The 21,995-nt window shown below is 46.5% G+C and overlaps 1 protein-coding gene across 6 annotated transcripts in view; it reads right to left on the bottom strand.

Moving 5' to 3' along the window:
* Positions 1-21,995, bottom strand: part of LOC102447238 (unconventional myosin-X-like) — a 316,165-nt gene that overhangs the window by 11,956 nt on the left and 282,214 nt on the right. For 4 of the 6 annotated variants that reach the window (XM_075914469.2, XM_089779563.1, XM_089779562.1 and 1 more), the window contains 3 exons: positions 20,163-20,286; positions 14,758-15,207; positions 4,424-4,615 (listed from right to left, as the gene is read on the bottom strand). In XM_075914469.2, the coding sequence (XP_075770584.2) occupies positions 4,424-4,615; positions 14,758-15,207; positions 20,163-20,286 (766 nt within the window). Of the gene's footprint in view, positions 1-4,423; positions 4,616-14,750; positions 15,208-20,162; positions 20,287-21,995 lie in introns of those variants that run through there. The other 2 variants (XM_089779566.1, XM_089779567.1) reach the window with 2 other exon arrangements.

The following is a 21,995-nucleotide window of genomic DNA, read 5'->3' on the forward strand; positions in this document are numbered from 1 at the left end:
GCAGAGCAAAGCCGCAGAGCACGCGGGCAGCGGGACAGTCCAGCGCCGCGGCTGTCCCACTGCTGGCATGCTCTGCGGCTTTGCTCCCCATCTCCCTGGTCTGCTGGTCAGACCAGGGAGACGGGGAGCAAAGCCGCGGAGCACGCCCACAGTGGGACAGCCCAAGCGCGCCAGGGCTGTCCCGCTGCGGGCGTGCTCCGAGGCTTTGCAGGGAGGCAGCGGGACAGTCCAGGCGCGCCGCGGCTGTCCCACTGCTGGCGTGCTCTGCGGCTTTGCTCCCCATCTCCCTGGTCTGCAGGGAGACGGGGAGCAAAGCCTTGGAGCACGCCCGCAGCGGGACAGCCCAGGCGTGCTTGGGCTGTCCCCCTGCGGGCGTGCTCCGTGGCTTTGCTCCCCGTCTCCCGACCAGCAGACCAGGGAGATGGGGAGCAAAGCCTTGGAGCACGCCTGCAGCGGGACAGCCCAGGCGCGCTGCGGCTGTCCCACTGCGGGCGTGCTCCGAGGCTTTGCTCCCTGTCTCCCTGCAGACCAGGGAGACGGGGAGCAGCTTTTCTCACCCCGGAGGATGGGGGCGGCGGACCGCGGCGCATCTGGGCGTCCCGCCGCTCCCGTCCTCCAGGGCGAGAAAAGCCCCGTTCGTAACTGCGGATCCGACATAAGTCGGATCCGCGTAACTCGGGGACTGCCTGTATATGATTTGTAGTTGTTCCGGAATTAGATCCAGATTTATGTTGGAATGAGTATGTTCCTGGAGGCTCTTAAGGCACACCAGTGTGTGTACAAGGCCAGCCAGGTGGAGGCACCACCATTTTACATTTATTACAAGCAAGGGACTGGATAGGGATTTCCCCAACTAAACACCATCACTGCTGGGGTGCTCAGGATCTCTTTTGGGTTAAAACATCAGGCACCCAGGCACACCTGTAAGTGTGACCTGCTCCCCAGTAACTCAGGGAGGAAAAGGGGGGTTACATATATATTGCATAATTTAAAAATAAACTGTTTATGAGTGTGTAAGTAAGGGCTGGGGATAGCAAGTGATGGACAGGAGGAGAATAGAGAGGGCGGGGCTTCAAGGAAGGGGCGGGGCAGTAGATCTTCGCCTGTTCTGAGATTTAAAAAGTGATCTTGGGTGTAAAAAGGTTGGAGACCCCTGCTGTAGACCATACTCTCAGGCTAGGGGCCTCTACCCTGGGAAGCAGTAATTCTGGAAAAGATGTGTGTGTGCATAATCACCTGAACAGGAACTACCTGTCTGGCCAAAAGACTAATGTGAACCTTATGTCCGCAAACAGGGAATCTTGGGGAGGGGCAGAGAGGTCATGTTACTGGTGTGACTGCTGTTGGAATCCTGTGCCCAGTTCTGGTGTCCACAACTGAAGGATGGTGTTAAATTGAAGAGGGTTCAGAGAAGACCACAAGAATGATTAAAGAATTAGAAAACATGCCTTACAGTGATTGATTTAATGAGCTCAATCTATTTAGTTTAAGAAAGGGATGGCTAAGTGGTGACTTGATAATAGTCTTTAAGCACCTACATGGGGGACAAATATTCTACCTAGCAGAAAAAGGAGTAGTAATATCCAATGGCCTGAAGGTGAAGTTAGATAACTTCAGACTGAAATAAGGCCAACTTTTAACAGTGCAGATAGCTAACCATTGGAACCATTTACCAAGGGTTGTGGTGGATTCGCTATCACTGGCAATTTTAAGGTCAAGACTGGGTGTTTTCCCAAGAAATCTGCCCTAGTAACTTGTAGTGGCAGTTCTATGGCCTGTTAGGCAGCAGTCAGATTAGATGACCTGGAGCTGAGCTGATGTGTGCTCAGAAGGAACAGCAATGAATCCAGGTGGATCAGGGACTGAAGAATCAGAAATGTTACTTGTACTTATCACAACTGCAATGTTTACAGTCTCACAGGGCTTACTGTGGTTTGTGCCAGCATAATTACTACTCAGATTCCTTGCCAGGCTCAGTAGTTCTATCCCATTCAACATGAAAGTTCAAGGAGGAAGACAGCATTTTGATTTGCCTGAAAGTCTGGAAAGCAGAAATCCAAAGGTTTTCACAACATTAAATTTCTCTTCAGTTTCCCCCAAATGTCTTCACCGTCAGTCTCCATATTGTGCTACGAAAGCCTTGCAGATGCTGACACACTGACTTCCCTTGGGGGCCACTCAGAGCAGGGATTCGAGGGAGAAGAATGAAGCTCACATGGTTCTGTTGGGAGGGAACTGTCACTTTACTACTGCATTTCTACAGTTCATGTACTATTGGTTACTATAGCACCAATAGGCCTGTAGAGATGATGTAAGTCACCCTCACTCTGTATGTGGGTTGTTTTAATTGGCTTTTCACATCCTGGAAGGGCATGAGGAGCAAGGAAGCCCAAGGGACATCCAAGCCCACAAATGCTACATTAATGAAGTGTTTTGCATGTTAAATGAGAATCAGCATATTTTATCTTCCTTCAAGAAATGCTGGGCAGTTACAAGGTTCTTTGATGGATATCAAACCTCATGGATAAGGGAGAAGAGGTGGACGTTGTATGCCTAGATTTTCATAAGGCATTTGACACAGTCTTGCATGACCTTTTTATCAATAAACTGGGGAAATGCAACCTAGATGGGGCTACTATAAGATGAGTGCATAACTGGCTGGATAACCTTATTCAAAGAGTAGTTATAAACGGTTCATAGTCATGCTGGAAGGGCATAACAAGTAGGATTCTGCAGGGGTCAGTTTTGGGAACGGTTCTGTTCAATGTCTTCATCAACGATTTAGATATTGGCATAGAGAGATGCTTATTAAGTTTGTAGCTGATACCAAGCTGGGACGGTTTGCAAGTGCTTTGGAGGACAGGGTCATAATTCAAAATGATCCAAACTGGAGACATGGTCTGAGGTAAATGGGATGAAGTTTAATAAGAAAAAAATGCCAAGTGCTCCACTTACGAAGGAACAATCCATTTCACCCATTCAGAATGGGAAGCGACTGTCTAGGAGTACTGCAGAAAGGGATCTAGGGGTCACGGTGGACCACAAGTCAAATATGGGTCAACAGTGTGACACTGTTGCAAAAAAAGCAAACATGATTCTGGGACGCTATTGAGGGGTATGCTCCCCTCGGGTGGATTCCCACAGTCAAAATCCTCCACGGGTCCACTTATCAGTGTCTGTAGTGCCCAATGGCTGGAGTCTGAGTCACAGATCCCCCTCTATGGCGTCAGTGCAGCTCAGCAGCCTAAGTCCCTATAGTGCTTCCCTCCCTATCGGGGTCACTACGGCCCTGATGCCCAGTCTTAGTAGCACTCCCCTCTATTAGGGTAAATACAGCCCTGGGGTCTAGTCCACAGGCTTCAGGAACTACCTCTTCCTATGAGCACTGCGGATGGAGGGGCGGAGAGGGAAGATGGCCCTCCCACTCCACCAGGTCCCAGCCCAGGGCCCTATGGCAGTGACTTGGTCCACTGCTTGCTCAGCGGGGGCTCCCTCCCCTCAATGTGCTGGGCTCTCGGGGCTGTAACTCCCCGCCCTGGGCCACTTCCTGCCGCCCCACGCGTCTCTCTGCCGCTGTACCTCCCCCCTGCCGCCGGGGCCGCGGTGGTTGCGACTGGGGCTGTAGTGGCTGCTGCGTCAGGTCGGGCTGTGTCTGCTCCTCCAGCTCTGGAGCTCGCTCAGCAGGTCTCTCCCCTTCTGCAGTCAGCCCTGAGTGAGCTGCCTCAGGGCCTTTTATACTCAAGCTCACTTGTGAGCATGCCCAGCAAGGCCGTGGGGGATGGGTGCTTTCAGCCAGCTGGGCCCAGACCACAGTCTGTTCTACAGTCGCCCCGTCGCAGATGCATTAACAGGAGGTGAGCAAGACGCAAGAAGTCATTCTGCCACTATACTCTGTACTGATTAGGCCTTAATTGGAGTATTGTGTCCAGTTCTGGGCACATTTCAAGAAAGATGTGGAAAAACAGGAGGTCTAGAGAAGAGTGTCAAAAATTATTAAAGGTCTAGAAAACATGAGCTATGAGGGAAAGCTGAAGGAATTGGGTTTAGTTTAGAAAAGAGAAGACTACAAGGGGAAATGAGAGCAGTTTTCAAGTATCTAAAAGAGTGTTACAAGGAGAAGAGAGAAAAATTGTTCTCCTTGGTCTCTGATGATAAGAAAAGAAGCAATGGGCTTAAATTGCAGCAAGGGAGATTTAGGTTGGACATTAGGAAAACCACCCTGACAGTAAGGAAGTTTAAGCCCTCGAATAAATTGCCTAGGGAAGTTGTGTAATTTCCATCACTGGAGATATTTAAGAACAGGTTGGATAGGCATCTATCAGGCATCTGTTAAGTTCAAATCTTTGGTTCTAGTAAATCACAGTAATAATGGAACTCAGAGAGTTACAGTACATGCACAGCAGGAACATCCTGTTACACATACCTGAGAGGTTTCAAAGAACATCTCTCGCTCATCCACTGTAATTTTGAAGGTGTTGGGTTGTGGAGCTCCGAAGAAAACAATGTGCTCATACTGGAAAGTTTCCAGTGCTTTAGGATCTCCCCGTTTGTATACAGACACATTCTCTGTGCTGATGCCAAGCCACAGATCATTCGGAAATCCACCTTCCTTACACTGTAGAAAACAAAAACCTCATATTAACAGCAGTGATCCAAGTGGGAAAGAAAACTCAGAAACACACCTGCATTGTAGATCTGAGGGCACGTCTACACTTGGAACTAGGGGTATAATTCCCAGCCTCTGGAGACATACCCTCATTAGTTCTGATTGAGCTGGCAAACTAAAAACCAGCAACATAGGTTTGGCAATGCAGGCAGATGGAAGGGCTAGCACCCCATGCACATACAGAAAGCATCTAGGCCCTCACACTGAGCTAGTGTGGGTATATCTCTTTGGGCTGGGAAGTGTAGACATACCCTGAGTTAAACAGTTGAGCAGAGGAGTTTGGAGCAAACAGCATAGAATATTTCTGAGTGGTTCCCTCTGTACTCACTCTCCTCTTTCCTTTTAGTTTTGTAACCCTATGAGGTGGAGATCTTATTAATCTTATTTGTTTAAGAACGAATTAAAATGCATATTTTTTAAAAAATCAAACACACTGAAGGACCTGAGAGCTCTTGCTCCCTCTAGACACCGTAATACTCCTCCTCAATAGGAGAAATAGGACTTCAGTAGTGGAGTCCTACAATACTCCTGCTGGGGGGAGCCATGACATCTCCCACATCCAGTGCTTTCACCAACCTCATCTAGTGCCTTCTGCTGTGAGAAACGGATCAATTTATTTCCACATCTAGAAATCATTAACACCAGTTCCTATTAGGAAGAGCTTGGAGTGGGCCTGCTGCTAGCTCCCACAACCAAAACACCTACCTCAGTTTTCAGGGTTTCACATGTACGTGACACTGCATCAAAATGCTGCCCAAGATTCCCCAGTTTCTGTGGAACTGCTGTCCTAAAGTCTGTGGCAAAATGAAAATTCTGCAGCAGCTTAAAGCAAATGTGTAAATATTCATAAACAGTTATTTTACTGAGGTACACTCTGCAGAGTGATGTACTGCACCACTGCCTGTATTACTCATTTAAAAGCCTCCTTGGGAGTGTCTCCCACTTGAAAGAACAGCATGTGATGGAAAATCATCTCCCTATTTTGTACCTTCCTTTCTCACACCACCATATTCTCAGGCCAGGAAAGATCCCAAGCTATCTCTCTCTGTTTCAGAATGGGAGCCTTCCTGTTTCCCTTCCCACCCAGCCAAACACTCACTGGTATTTAAAATATAAAAAAAATATGTAAAAGTATAACAAGAAAAGCTGAAAAGGAGTCTGAAAAGCAGCTAGCCAAAAACTCAGAAAGTAAGAGCAAAATGTTTTTAAGTACATCAGAAGCAAGAAAAAAAAAATAATGGAGATTGCCTATCTCCTAGAACTGGAAGGGACCTTGAAAGGTCATTGAGTCCAGTCCCCTGCTTTCACAGCAGGACCAAGTACTATCCCTGATGAATTTTTGCCCCAAATCCCTAAATGGCCTCTGCAAGGATTGAACTCACAACCCTGGGTTTAGTAGGCCAATGCTCAAACCACTGAGCTATCCCTCCTCCCACTGTTAAACAGCCAGTGGGGCCCCTGGATGATCGAGATACCAAAGGAGCACTCAAAGACGATAAAGTCATTGCAGAGAAACTAAATGAATTATTTGCTTTGGTATTCACAGCTGAGAATGTTAGGGAGAGCCACAAACCTGAGCCATTCTTTTTGGGCCACAAGTCTGAAGAATTGTCCCAGATTGACATGTCATTTAGAGTAATTTTGGAACAAACTGATAAACTTAACAGCAACAAGTCACTGGGACCAGATGGCATTCACCCAAGAGTCCAGAAAGAACTCAAATGTGAAACTGCAGAACTATTAACTGTGGTTTGTAATCTATCCTTTAAATCAGCTTCTGTACCCTAATGACTGGAAGATAGCTAACGTGATGCCAATATTCAAAAAGGGCTCTAGAGATGTTTAGTAATAAGAGGACCGACAATGAAGGCCTGGTGTGAGGCCTAAGGCCTGAACAACAGTCAACGCTTTGCTATCATAAAGCAAAGCTAAGCTGCGAGCAAAAGGCAGGTCCTGCTCACAGAAACTCGGCAAGGACAGGGCTGCTGATAGTACACACACATACCTAGGAGGTACTAGGCATAGGCCGTTCACGTAAACATTCCAGGAGGTTGGTAACAGAACATCTCGCTGCAGAAATAGCTTGGTACCAGTACACTCCCCATAAATAACAGGGACATATCAACCCATATCAACTTTAAACTAGGTTCGACGGGGACAGGTGAGCAAAGCCCACAGGTAAGTGCTGAATGTGCGGGACTGGGAGATGGGTTGGAAATGGGGGGGACTACGGCCTATAATGGCAAGGAGAAAGGAGGGTCAGGGCACAACAGGGAGGCAAGATCAAATCAGTATCTTAGATGCCTATATACAAATGCGAGAAGTATGGGTAATAAGCAGGAAGAACTGGAATTCCTAACAAATAAATACAACTATGATATCATTGGTATTACAGAAACCTGGTGGGATGGGACGCACGATTGGAATGTTGGTATGGAAGGGTACGGCTTGCTCAGGAAGGACAGACAGGGAAAAAAGGGAGGAGGGGTTGCCTTGTATATTAAAAATGTACACACTTGGACTGAAGTGGAGATGAACGTAGGAGATAGCTGTGTAGAGAGTCTCTGGGTTAAGCTAAAACAGGTAAAAAATGAGGGTGATGTCATGCTAGGAGTCTACTACAGGTCACCTAGCTAGGTGGAAGAGGTGGATGAGGCCTTTTTTAAACAATTAACAAAACTATCCAAAGCCCAAGATTTGGTGGTGATGGGGGACTTCTACTATCCAGACATATGTTGGGAAACTAACACAGCGGGGCACAGGCTATCCAATAAGTTTCTGGACTGCATTGGAGACAACTTTCTGTTTCAGAAGGTTGAAAAAGCTACCAGAGGAGAAGCTGCTCTGGATTTGATTTTAACAAATAGGGAGGAACTAGTTGAGAACTTGAAAGTGGAAGACAGTATGGGGGACAGTGATCATGAAATAATAGAGTTCATGATCTTAAGGAAAGGTAGAAGGGAGACCAGCACAATTGAGGTAATGGATTTCAGGAAGGCAGATTTTGATAAGCTCAGAGAACTTGTAGGTAAGGTCCCATGGGAAGCAAGACTGAAGGGAAAAACAACTGAGGAGAGTTGGAAGTATTTCAAAGGGACGTTGTTAAGGGCCCAAAAGCAAACAATTCCGCTGTGTAGGAAAGATAGACCAGCAAAAGACCAGCTTGGCTTAAAAGGAGATCTTGCATGATCTCAAAATAAAAAAGGAGTCCTATAAAAAATGGAAACTAGGACAAATAACAAAGGATGAATATAGGCAAGCAACACGGGAATGCAGGGGCAAGATTAGAAAGGCAAAGGCACAAAATGAGATCAAACTAGCTACAGGCATAAAGGGAAACAAGAAGACCTTTTATAAATACATTAGAAGCAAGAGGAAGACCAAGGACAGGGTAGGCCCACTGCTCAGTGAGGAGGGAAAAGCAGTAACAGGAAACTTGGAAATGGTGGAGATGCTCAATGACTTCTTTGTTTCGGTCTTCACTGAGAAGTCTGGAGGTGTGCCTCACGTAGTGAATACAAGCAGAGAGAGGGTAAGTTTAGAAGATAGGATAAACAAAGAACAAGTTAAAAATCACTTAGGAAAGTTAGATGTCAGCAAGTCACCAGGTCCTGATGAAATGCATCCCAGGGTACTCAAGGAGCTGATAGAGGAGGTATCTGAGCCTTTAGCTATGATTTTTGAAAAATCATGGCAGACAGGGGAGATTCCAGAAGACTGGAAAAGGGCAAATATTGTGCCCATCTATAAAAAGGGGAATAAGAACAACCCAGGAAACTACAGACCGGTCAGTTTAACGTCTGTCCCAGGGAAGATAATGGAGCAGGTAATTAAGGAAATCATATGCAAACACTTGGAAGGTAATAAAGTGATAGGGAATAGCCAGCATGGGTTTGTGAAGAACAAGTCATGCCAAACTAATCTGATAGCTTTCTTTGATAGGATAACGAGCCTTGTGGATAAGGGAGAAGTGGTGGATGTCATATACCTAGACTTTAGTAAGGCATTTGATACGGTCTCGCATGATATTCTTATTGATAAACTAGGCAAATATAACTTAGATAGGGCCACGATAAGGTGGGTGCATAATTGGTTGGATAACCGTAGTCAGAGAGTTGTTGTTAACGGTGCTAAATCCTGCTGGAAAGGGATAACAAGTGGAGTTCCGCAAGGGTCTGTTTTGGGACCCATACTGTTCAATATCTTCATCAATGATGTAGATATTAGGATAGAGAGTACGCTTATTAAGTTTGCAGATGATACCAAACTGGGTGGGGTTGCAACTTCTTTGGAGGATAGGGACATAATTCAAAATGACCTTAGCAAGTTAGAGAAATGGTCAGAGGTAAACAGGATGAGGTTTAATAAAGAGAAATGCAAAGTGCTCCACTTAGGAAGGAACAATCAGTTCCATACATACAAGATGGGAAGCAACTGTCTAGGAAGGAGCATGGCGGAAAGGGACCTAGGGGTCATAGTGGAGCACAGGTTGAATATGAGTCAACAGTGTGATGCTGCTGCAAAAAAAGCAAATATGATTCTAGGTTGTATCAACAGGTGTGTTGTAAGCAAAACTCGTGAAGTCATTCTGCCGCTCTACTCTGCACTAGTTAGGCCTCAGCTGGAGTACTGTGTCCAGTTCTGGGCGCCACATTTCAAGAAAGATGTGGAGAAATTGGAGAAGGTACAGAGAAGAGCGACAAGAATGATTAAAGGTCTAGAGAACATGACCTATGGAGCCAGGCTTCATGAACTGGGCTTGTTTAGTTTGGAAAAAAGAAGATTAAGGGGGGACATGATAGCGGTTTTCAAATATCTAAAAGGGTGTCACAAGGAGGAAGGATAAAATTTGTTCCTCTTGGTTTCTGAGGACAGGACAAGGAGTAATGGGCTTAAAGTACAGCAGGGGAGGTTTAGATTGGACATTAGGAAAAAATTCCTAACTGTCAGGGTGGTCAAATATTGGAATAAATTGCCAAGGGAGGTGGTGGAATCTCCCTCTCTGGAGATATTTAAGAACAGGTTAGATAGACATCTGTCAGGGATGGTGTAGACGGAGCTTGGTCCTGCCTTGAGGGCGGGGGGCTGGACTCGATGACCTCTCGAGGTCCCTTCCAGTCCTATGATTCTATGAACCCAGGTTCAATACAGGGTCGAGATGACAACATAATGGACAGTGATGTTTTGATCAAACCACCATAAACAAGGTAATGGGAGGAATCTAGGTATGTCAGGGGGTGTCAACCAAATACATTTAAGGGTGGTACCTTGATACTTAAGAAGTGACGTATAACTTGTTTGTGTCTGTGTATAAAAGTGTCTCTCAGAGGGGCTGTTTTGTCCAGCCTAGGGGACAGCGGAAACTCCTGGCTGCTAACTGAGCTGAGTCCATTGCCAGGGCTTGCGTATGTACTAGTGTAAACAAGAAACCTGGTTCCAGTGCCTTCACACCTTGTCTGATTTGTGGTCATGGGAGGCTCTTAGAAGTCTGCGGTGTTGGCTACCTGCGCAGAACCTGCACAGCATTCGGAAAGTGCACAAGTATTCGGAGAGAGCACACGCATTGCACGCAGCTGAATGGTTATCAACACTGAAGGGAACAGAACAGATGCCAAAGCACTACACCGGTGGTGGCGTCTGACAACAAGATGATCCTGGGATGTTAACATGAAGGGGAAAGGAGTCCAGGACAGCTGGCAGTATTTTAAAGAAACCTTATTGAAGGCACAGAAAGAAACCATCCCGACACGTAGCAAGAGAGGCAAACATGGTAGGAGACCGGATTGGCTTACAGGGGAAATCCTTGGTGAACTTAAGCACAAAAAGGAAGCTTACAAAGAGTGGAAACTTGGACAAATGACCAGGGAGGAGTTTAAATGTATAGCTTGAGAATGCCGGGAGGTTATCAGGAAGGCGAAAGCGCAAATGGAATTGCGACTGGCTAAGGATGTGAAGGAGAACAAGAAAGGTTTCTACAGGCATGTTAACAAGAAGAAGGTGATCAGAGAGGGTGTGCGGCCCCTAATGGATGAAGGAGGTAACCTAGTGACAGATGATGTGGGGAAAGCTGAAGTACTCAATGCTTTCTTTGCCTCTGTATTCACGGACAAGGTCGGCTCCTGGACTTCTGCGCCAAGTGACGCAAGATGGGATGAAGATGGACAGCCTGTGGTGGGTAAAGAACAGGTTAGGAACTATTTAGAAAAGCTAAACGTACATAAATCCATGGGTCCGGACTTAGTGCATCCGAGGGTACTGAGGGAGTTGGCAAATGTCATTGAGGAGCCTTTGGCTATTATCTTTGAAAAGTCGTGGAGATCGGGAGAAATCCCGGATGACTGGAAAAAGGCAAATGTAGTGCCCATCTTCAAAAAAGGGAAGAAGGATGATCCAGGGAACTACAGGCCGGTCAGTCTTACCTCGGTTCCTGGAAAAATCATGGAAGGGATCCTTAAGGAATCCATATTGAGGGACTTGGATGAGAGGAAAGGGATTAGGAATAGTCAGCATGGATTCACAAAGGGCAAGTCGTGCCTGACCAATCTGATTAGCTTCTATGATGAGGTAATTGGCTCGGTGGACATGGGGAAGTCAGTGGATGTAATATACCTTGACTTTAGCAAGGCTTTTGATACGGTCTCCCACAATATTCTTGCCAGCAAGTTAAGGGATTGTGGATTGAATAAATGGACGGTAAGATGGATAGAAAGATGGCTAGAAGGCCGGGCCCAGCGGGTACTGATCAATGGCTCGATGTCAGGATGGCGGTTGGTTTCTAGCGGAGTGCCCCAAGGTTCGGTTCTAGGACCGGTTTTGTTCAATATCTTTATTAATGATCTGGATATGGGGATGGATTGCACCCTCAGCAAGTTTTCGGATGACACTAAGCTGGGGGGAGAGGTAGATATGCTTAAGGGCAGAGATAGGGTCCAGAATGACTTAGACAAATTGGAGGATTGGGCCACAAGAAATCTGATGAGGTTCAACAAGGACAAGTGTAGAGTCCTGCACTTGGGACGGAAGAATCCCAAGCATAGTTACAAGCTGGGGACCAACCGGTTAAGTAGTACTTCTGCAGAAAAGGACCTGGGGGTTACAGTGGATGAGAAGCTGGATATGAGTCAACAGTGTGCCCTTGTAGCCAAGAAGGCTAATGGCATATTAGGTTGCATTAAGAGGAGCATTGTCAGCAGATCCAGAGATGTCATCGTTTCCCTTTATTCGGCTTTGGTGAGGCCACATCTGGAGTATTGTGTCCAGTTCTGGGCCCCCCACTACAAAAAGGATGTGGATGCATTGGAGAGGGTACAGCGGAGGGCAACCAAAATGATTAGGGGGCTGGAGCATATGACTTATGAGGAGAGGCTGAGGGAGTTGGGTCTGTTTAGTCTGCAGAAGCGAAGAGTGAGGGGGGACTTGATAGCAGCCTTCAACTTCCTGAAGGGAGGTTCCAAAGAGGATGGAGAGAGGCTGTTCTCAGTAGTGACAGATGGCAGAACAAGGAGCAATGGTCTCAAGTTGTGGTGGGAGAGGTCCAGGTTGGATATTAGGAAAAACTATTTCCCTAGGAGAGTGGGGAAGCACTGGAATGGGTTACCTAGGGAAGTAGTGGAGTCTCCATCCCTAGAGGTGTTTAAGTCTCGGCTTGACAAAAGCCCTGGCCGGTTTGATTTAGTTGGAATTGGTCCTGCCTAGAGCAGGGGGCTGAACTTGATGACCTTCTGAGGTCTCTTCCAGTTCTATGATCCTGGCAATTACAGACCTGTAAGTCTAATGTCAGTACTGAGCAAATTAGCTAAAACTATTTTAAAGTATAAAATTGTCAGACACAGAGATGAACATAATTTGTTGAGGGAAGTCATCATGGATTCTGTAAAGGGAAATCTTGCCTTACTAATCTTCTAGAGTTCTTTGAGGGGATCATTAAGCATGTGGACAAGGGGGAAACCAGTGGATATAGAGTATTAAGATTTGCAGAAAGCCTTTGCCAAGGTCCCTCCCCAAAGGCTCTTAAGTAAAGTAAGTTGTCACGGGATTAGAGGGAAGGTCTTTTCATGGATGGATAACTGGTTAAAAGACAGGAAACAAAGGGTAGGAATAAATGGTCAGTTTTCAGAATGGAGAGAGGAAACTAGTGGTGTCCCCTAAGAGTCAATACTGGGACCAATCCTATTCAACCTATTTACAAATGATGTGGAGAAAAGGGTAAACAATGAGGTGGCAACATTTGCAGATGATACTAAACTGCTCAGGATACTTAAGACCAAAGCAGACTATGAAGAGCTTCAAAAAGATCTCACCAAACTAGATGACTGGGCAAGAAAATAGCAATTGACATTTAATGTTGATAAATGTGAAGTAATGCACATTGGAAGAATAATCCCTACTATACATACAATATGGAGTCATCGTGGATAGTTCTCTGAAAACATCCACTCAGTGTGCAGTCAGTCAAAAAATCAAATAAAGTGTTAGGAATCATTAAAAAAGGGATAGAGAATAAACCACAGAATATCTTATTGCCTCTCTATAAAACCATGGCATGCCACATCTTGAATACTGTGTACGGATGTGCCTCATCTCAAAAAAGATGTTGCCATTGGAAATGGTTCAGAAAAGGGCAACAAACATGATTAGGGGTTTGGAATGGGTGTCATATGAAGAGAGATTAAAAATACTTGGACTTTTCAGCTTAGAAAAGAGGAGAGTAATGGGGATATGATAAAGGCCTATAAAATCATGACTGGTGTGGAAAAACTGAATAAGGAAAAATTATTTACCCGTTCCCATAATAAAAGAACTAGGGGTCACCCAATGAAGTTAATAGGCAGCAGGTTTAAAACAAACAAAAGGAAGTTTTTCTTCATGGAGCGCACAGTCAACCTGTGGAACTCCTTGCCAGAGCATGTTGTGAAGACCAGGACTTTAACAGATTTCAAAAAAGAACTAGATACATTTATGGCGGTTAGGTCCATCAATGACTATTAGCCAGGATGGGAAGGAATGGTGTCCCTAGCCTCTGTTTGTCAGAGGCTGGGAATGGATGACAGGAGAGGGATCACATGATGAATACCTGTTCTGTTCACTCCTGTGAGAGGGTGTCTGCCCTGCACTGGCCCTTTAAGGGCAAAAACACAGCCCTGAGTTAAAGCTGAGAGCCACACCTCAGCTGAGGCAGTTACTGCTAATTAGGGACCAGCTGGGGGCTATATAAAGAAGGGCTCCTCAAGGGAGAGAGGAAGACTTGCTCTTCTCTGGCTGGAGAGCAGGAGGGATCTGGCTGCTGGGAAGCAGGTGGCTTCCTGGAGGTAGAGCAGTGCGGGGGAAGCTCTTGCCAGGCAAGCTCCCAGACTGCAGGGCCTGAGGCTACTAGGGCTGCAGAGAGGCAGGCAAAGGCAGCAGGTCCACACCCTCTTGCCGATGATGAGTGGCGATTAGACTGCACTTTGCCCTGAGGCAGGGGCTAGATGAAGACTGGCAGTAGGTCACCAAGGCAAGAAGGGTACAGGGGAACTGGGTGTTCCCTGGGAGGGGAGGACCCCAGAGTACAGAGACTGATTTAAAACCCCTGGAAGGGGGCCAAGAATTACTGGAGTGGGCACTGCTGGAAGGCAGTGTCTTGAAGAGGACGCCGTGGTCTGGGAGCAACACGGGTCCGGAAGGGAGTGTGTGGAGTAAGGGCATGGGGGAGATACTGGCAGAGGAAGGAGCCCTGTAAGTGTGTGAGCTAATTCCCTGGGCTGCCGGAAGGAAGCACCGTGGCAGTGAGTCCACTCCGTGACAACTCCCTTTGGGGCATCTGGCACTGGCCATTGTTGGCAGACAGGACACCAGGCTAGATGGACCTTTGGTCTGACCCAGCCTGGATGCTCTTATGTCTAGACTAACCGCAGTGTTTGTTTGGTACTCTCTACCTTGCCCGAGTAAGTGTATGGTGCAGTAGGCATTAGTGCGCTGATAGCAGAATCACACCCAGTGCAGGAGAATGTTAACAAGAGTTTCTCTCTGACATCCAATGTAACACAACATTTTTCATCCCTTAGAGTGATGCCTGCTTGGACAGTAGTTACCTGAATTTATATACCTCTCACCTCCACATCAAAGAGTGTTGACCCATAGCCTGGCCATTCTTTTACAATGGACATGTATTTCACCATGGCCTGGTGCTGAGAGAGTCCCTGCAACTTGCTCCATTTCTGCACTATGCTGGCCCGAGCAGCTGAGAGCTCTTCCTTCACCCACATTTCCATCATCTGCTCTTCTTCTACCTTCTGCTTTTTTACTGAGCCTGTCTTGAAACCACGTTTCAGTGTTCCTTCGAGAAAGCTGGTCCGTCTCCTCTCCAGAGCATGACTGGCTGTGCTGCTACTCTTGGTTGAGTGCAGGATTTTGGATTTTAGCCTGTTCACAGGATAAATGCCATCAAGGGTCCAGGTGATTTTCGAATAGTCTCCATGAAGGTACTGCAGCCTTAAGGCTGCCAAGTGCTGCAGTGTCTCTTCTGGGGCAGGGAAGTGTCCATCAATAAGATTTTCATGAGCCTGTAAATGTAAAAAAACCCAACCTCTATAATTTATGTCTTGTGTGTCCATTTATGGTGCTCAGCCTTTTGGTATCTGCCCCAGCAACTCACCAATCCCAGACTGAGGTGTCAGAGGAGGTTTTGGAATAAATTGATAAACTAAACAGTAACAAGTCACCAGGGCCAGCTGGCATTCAGCCAAGAGAAAGAGCTCAAAAGTGAAATGGTGCAACTACTTGGGATGTAAACGACCAGTTGACTACTCGATAAGCAAATGTTTATGGGGTAGTCAAGTAGGAACTTGATTAGTTGCTTCCCCCTCCACCCTTGCAGCCTCTATCAGAGAGAGGCAGCAAGGGGGGGGAGCAGGCTTAAAACCTGGTTCCCCCTCCAGCACCATCTCCATGGGGGGCAGGGAGCAGCAGGGAAACGGCATGAGCAGGGATTGAAACAGTCCTGCTTGCGCTGGTCCCACTGCTGCTCCCCTCCCTTTGGAAGAGGCACAGGGGGGAACGGAGACAGCAGGGACTGCTTTGCTCTTGGTGCGGGTTCCTGCTGCCTCTCTCCCTTTGAAATATATAGGAGCTGCTCCGGCTCCTGTACATTTCAAGGAAGAGAGGCAGAGGGAACCCACTGCCTCTCTCCTTTGAAATATACAAGAGTTGCGGGTGGCTCTTGTACATTTCAAAGGGAGAGGCAATGAAAGGGAAGATAAATGTTAATGTATAAAAAGTAATTCACATTGAAAACATAATCCCATATAATATTATGGGGACTAAATTAACTACTACCACTTAGAGACGTCTTGGAGTCATTGTGAAGAGTTCTCTGAAAACATCCACTCAGTGTGCAGCAAACAGAATGAGAGGAATCATTAAAAAGGGATATAGAATAAGACAGAGAATATCTTACTAGGGATGTAATAGTGTAGTTGATTAACCGATAAGCAAAAGCGGATAGATTAATGCTATAAACAACATGTCCAGAATTGCTCCCCTTCTCTCCAGTAAATTTTCAGTCCTGGCTTGTGATGGGTCCAGGACCTACCCTTGCTGCGACTCTGCATTTAAAGTGTATTAGGAGCTGGCCAGGTAGGCAGCCTGGCTCAGTCCTGATTCTCGCTGGATCCAGGAGCTCAGACATCCCCTGGACAGGAGCTGCTGCCACCCTGCACTGATGCCTCTGTATCAGAGGCAGCAGCGCAAGGCAACAGGCAGATGGTCTGCAAGGGGGGCTGGTTTTTAAACTGGCTCCCCTCGTGGACCAGCACCTGCCTGGCACCCCACACTGCTGCCTCTGACTCAGAGGCAGCGGTCTAGAGCGGTAGGGAGCTCCTCAGGAGTGGGGCCAGAGTGCACTGGCTGCTGGCTCTGTCCCCAGGTGCTATAAAATAGTTGAGTAACTGATAAAAATCCATGAGATTAATCGACTATTCAATTAACTGATATTTAAGATCCCTATATCTTACTGCTTCTCTGTAAAACCATGGTACGCCCATATCTTGAATACTGCGTACAGATGTGGTCGCCTCATCTCAAAAAGATATATTGGCATTGGCAGGGCTTGACAAGCGGGGGTGAGCCTTGCTCGCCAGCTACGCGGTTTGGCGCACTGCGCATGCGCTGATCATGCTGTGGCGCCGTGCCGGGCTAAAATCTACTCGCCACGGGAGAGTAGATTGCCCTAACTGTTGAGCCCTGGGCATTGGAAAAGGTTCAGAAAAGACAACAAAAATTTCTTCCACTATTTGATCTGAGGAAGTGGGTCTGGCCCATGAAAGCTCATCACGTAATAAACCATCTTGTTAGTCTTTAAAGTGCTACATAGTCCTGTTTTTTGTTTCAGCTACACCAGACTAACATGGCTACATTTCTATCACTATGTTGAGAGAAACAGCGAAGCTCAGAACTAGTGTCTGCCAGCTACTTGTACTCGGCATGGCAAAATCACAGAGTGAAGCAACGGAAGAGTAAGATTTCTGGAAAATGAGTTTTGGTGATTTCAGAAATACAGTGAATAACACAAGTATTAAAATCTACTAGTGGGAAGTTTGTGAAGTCTTCAAATACGCCATAAAGAATATCCCCAAAAGCTGTTGCAAAGCAGATGGAGCAGCGATATACGTAATATAACAAACACCAGCACACAAAAAGCAAAGATATGAAAGTGTGAGAAAGCGCCTTCTCTGCTTTGGTGGGTCCCATGCTTATGGTCAGACTGCTCGCCTTAGAGGCTCACAGCGGCCCCAAGTTTGACCATTTTCCCCAAGGGCAGAAACCTGCCTTTTACTTAACCATACTCTTCATTGGCCAGCATGGGGGAAAGGGAGAACAATCTCCCTAGCCTTTGCTATCCAAGTCAACTTTCCCATGACAGGCAGGGAGTTGGTGAGATGGGGAAGGGGGACCAGGTTCCAGCTCAGGAACCCTGTAGATAACAGCTGTCTGCAGCGTCTTATCAACTAGCTATGTGACAGTTATGATTCCTTGGTAGGCATCCAGTAAGACTAATCAGAACACCTGAGGCCAATTAAGAACCAGTTGAGAGTGGCTAAAAAGAGTTCCACTTCTGTTAGCTCAGTGCACAGGAGGCATTACGGAGATCTATGGAGGATCTCGGAGAAGCAAACACAAGCCAGTACCAGAAGGAAGAACCTGCAGTTAGGAAGGTGCTGGGGAAGGTCGTGGGGAAGTGGCCCAGGGATTCGTAGCTGCCAAGCAGCTATTATCAGAGACATTACAGATAGCTGCTATCAAAGGGTCCCTGGGCTGGAATCTGGTGTACAGGGTGGGCCCAGGTCCTTCCCCAACTCCCCATTTCAGTACTAGAAAAACACTGGCTTTGGTACAAGAGTTTGTCCTGCCCTGTACCACTGGGAGGGGCCACAAAGAATGAAGTTTGGTTCCCCTCTTTTCCCCAGGCTTGCCAATGATGAGAGTAGCTCAACAAACTGCAAGCTGGTGTCTAAACTGCCTCCTAAAGTGCAGGACCCACCAAGTTTGAGGAGGATTGTTGTCAGTGTACACCTTTGTCTAGTCACTTTTTTAGTATATTTTTACAAAAAAGATATCAAGTTTGTCCTGCCACATTTAATTTTTGCAATCCCCAGTTCTACTTTTGTCTTGCCGTTCTGTTGTCTTCATCACATTTGTTTCATTATTTTGCTAGGGAGAAATTTGACTTACAAGACAAGAATCTGACTGAGGACAAGAATGACCAACATTCTCTTTACTTTTCCCCACGGTACTAGATTAGTATTTCTCTAGGCTTTTCCCTTTTGTGCAAGACTACTCAGACATAATTGCCTGCAACAGTCAGGATTTTAGCTAATACCCTTGACGCTGCAAATGTCTGCCACCAGGTTAAGGCACTTATGTCCAGCCCTCCCTATCTGTGTTTTATCAGGAGGTGCTCTACAGGACTTTCCTTCTTAACCCATTTCAAAATGATTCTCTATATTTTTGTTGAAGACAGATATTAAAAGCATTTCAGGACTTCCTCCCTCTGGAGTCCTCATTTCATTTCACCTCTTTACTTTCTCTGTTCCAGAAAGGCTCTTCTTTCCTTCTGTGCAGTTCGGCTTTGCCAATGGACCATGGCTCCAGGTTCCCTTCCTACCCACTATCCCTAATCATACAACCATGAAAGGAAACTTCCTCTTCTCCAACAATGTGACCCAACTGGTTCTCAGAAAGGCATGAATTCTCCCACACCAGTCTTGCCAACACGTGACATGAATGTACGTGTCATAGAATTGTAGGGCTGGAAGAGACCTCAGGAGATCAAGTCCAGCCCCCTGCCCAAAGCAGGACCAGCCCTAATTAAATCATCCCAGCCAGGGCTTTGTCAAGCCGTGACTCAAAAACCACTAGGGATGGAGATTTCACCCCCTCCCTAGGGAACCCAGCCCAGCGCTTCCCCACCTGCCTAGGGAAAGAGTTTTTCCTACTATCCAACCTAGACCTCCTCCGCTGTAACTTGAGACCATTGCTCCTTGTTCTGCCATCCCTCACTTCTGCGAACAGCCTCTCTCCATCCTCTTTGGAACCTCCCTTCAGGAAGTTGAAGGCTGCTATCAAATGCCCCCTCACTCTTCGCTTCTGCAGACTAAACAGACCCAAGTCCCTCAGCCTCTCCTCGTAAGTCATGTGGCTCCTGCCCCCTAATCATTTTGGTTGCTCTCCACTGGACCCTCTTCAATGCATCCACATCCTTTCTGTAGTGGGGGGCCCAGAACTGTACGCAGTACTCTAGATGTGGCCTCACCAGTGCTGAATAAAGGGGAATAATGACTTCTCTAGATCTACTGGCAATGCTCCTCCTAATGCACCCTAATATGCCATTAGCCTTCTTGGCTACAAGGGCACACTGTTGACTCATAACCAGCTTCTCATCCACTGTAATCCCCAGGTCCTTTTCTGCTGGACTGCTACGTAGCCAGTCGGTCCCCAGCCTGTAACAGTACTCAGGATTGTTCCATCCCAAGTGCAGGACTCTGCTCTTGTCCTTGTTGAACCTCATCTGATTTCTTTTGGCCCAATCCTCCAGTGTGTTTAGGTCACTCTCGACTATATCCCTACTTTACTTATGTCTGTCTGTCTTACTTTTGGCCCTACCCTCGAATGTATCTACCTCTCCCCAAGCTTAGTGTCATCCGCAAACATGCTGAGGGTGCAATCCATCCCCTCCTCTAGGTCATTAATAATGATGTTGAACAAAACTGGCCCTAGAACCAATCCTTGGGGCACTCCACTTGAAACCAATTGCCAACCAGACCAAACTGTTGGTCACTACCCTTTGGGCCTGACAGTCTGGCCAGCTTTCTATCCACCTTACGTTCCTTTTATCCAATCCATACTTCCTTAACTTGCTGGCATGAATATTGTGGAAGACCGTATCAAAAGCTTTCCTTCCCTCTCTACTTATAGCTGCCTGCCCATGCATCCTTAAAAATCCCCCCCTCCTTACATTTACCTGCTCAAACATGAAGGCAAATTCTACCCCCTCTTTGGGAACATTCTCAATATCCAAGAAGCAATAGAGTTTAAAATACAGCTGCCACTGTCCTTCCTCATCCTCTTCCTCAGAGCCAGCCAGTCTGTAAAGCAGGGAAGAGAAGGAAAAAACAAGTGAGCATCCCGAATGAGTCATCCTCAATCCCGCTGTATAATGCAAGGCTCTCACCAGGAGAGAACAAATAATGATTTGCCAGGACAGTCCATGACCTTCCTGTAACTGATTTGCCAGGATAGTAATGAACACTCTAGCTGCCTCCCCATGTGGGATATTGACTCAAAAGCATGCGAGGCTATGAAGTGCACTAGAACTTAACTATGTCCTTAGACTGGTGATTCCAGGTCAAGAGGCAGGCACAGAATACTCCTGATGTTTAAGATTTTTGATCATTAAGATTATTTTGTGCTAATGAAAGATGCTTGTTCAACAATCTTGCTTACTGAAGTCTTATCTGAATTTGCAAAATAGGTATAGAGCAGACTATGGTAATGTCAACATCTTCCATGTCTCCCTCTGCCCGTATGCCTTACTCCTGCTCTGGAGGGACCAACCCCAGGGGTAAGTGTCTACTCTGTCCCTCCACCTCTCTTCTGCGATGGATAACAAGGGAACAATTAGTAGTTCTGGTTGTGACCTGGACTTCATCTCCCACACTAGACTGAGCACCCTAAATTATGTAACTGAGCAAACAGTAACCATTTTCACTTGCTACTGACCTATGCCAAACGGGAGCCAACAACCATTCTATCAAATCACAGTTTAAGGGAAGCGTACTTGCACATGCTGCTTTTGAGTGCAATTGCCTCATCTCATGTGCAAATGGCCAGGTAGGTGTCTAAATAGCAATTTATAACTTCAAATACCTGTTTAGCAGGGATCATACAGGTTGAACCTCTCCAGTCTGGCACCCTCAGACCTGACTGGTGCTGAACTAGAGCATGTGCCAAATCATGGGCGGTCACTATTTTCTAGCAGCATTACCAACACTTCCACTGCTTACAGGGCTCTTTGAATATGTTTAGGGGTAAATTAGAGCTAAAATAATAGCACAGAATACTGACAGCCAGGACTGGTGGCTGTAAACAAATTTTATGGGACTGCAGGAAACTTGGCCACACCCATGATCAGTGGACATCCAACTAACTAAAATCATGCTGGACCACGGATGTTGCTAGACCAGAGAATGCTGGACTAGGGAGGTTCAACCTGTAGTAATACTTTGTGCTTATGTAAGTAACATTTTTCAGGTTCAGCCAGCTTGACCAATATTATCTACCCACATTACACACACAAGTTAACCCATCCCAGTAATCCTGTCATCCACTTCTTATAGTTAAAAGAAAAAGCCATCATGCAAAAACAAATTCCTCTGAGAGTCCCAATCAGTTTGGTGATGTCCATCAACTCTCCTAGGTGGGGACCAAGTCTTCCTGCACCCTGAATGCTACCAAAAATGCAGTCAGCACTTAATAAAAAGTAACTGACTCATCCTCACTGCCCATGTCTTGACACGTAGGTCAGCATCAGCCACCCCATTTCACAGCAAGGACACTCAGAGCAGCAAAATGGACAGCATATATGGTAGGTAGAACCAGGATCTGGACTTGATTTTTAAACCAACAGAGGACACCAGTTGTTGCTATGGTTAATTATTATGGGTCTGCTAACAGCACTTGGGACCATCAGTCCTATGAAACTCCAACTTAAGACAGTTCCTGATTTCCTGATCTCTAGGCTTGTTCATTATTCCAGTGCTCTGTACCTAGGAACAGGCCCGCCAAGCTGGGGGGA

Source organism: Pelodiscus sinensis, chromosome 7 (assembly GCF_052426305.1).
Source record: "Pelodiscus sinensis isolate ZL-2025 chromosome 7, ASM5242630v1, whole genome shotgun sequence".
Classification (NCBI taxonomy): domain Eukaryota; kingdom Metazoa; phylum Chordata; order Testudines; family Trionychidae; genus Pelodiscus; species Pelodiscus sinensis.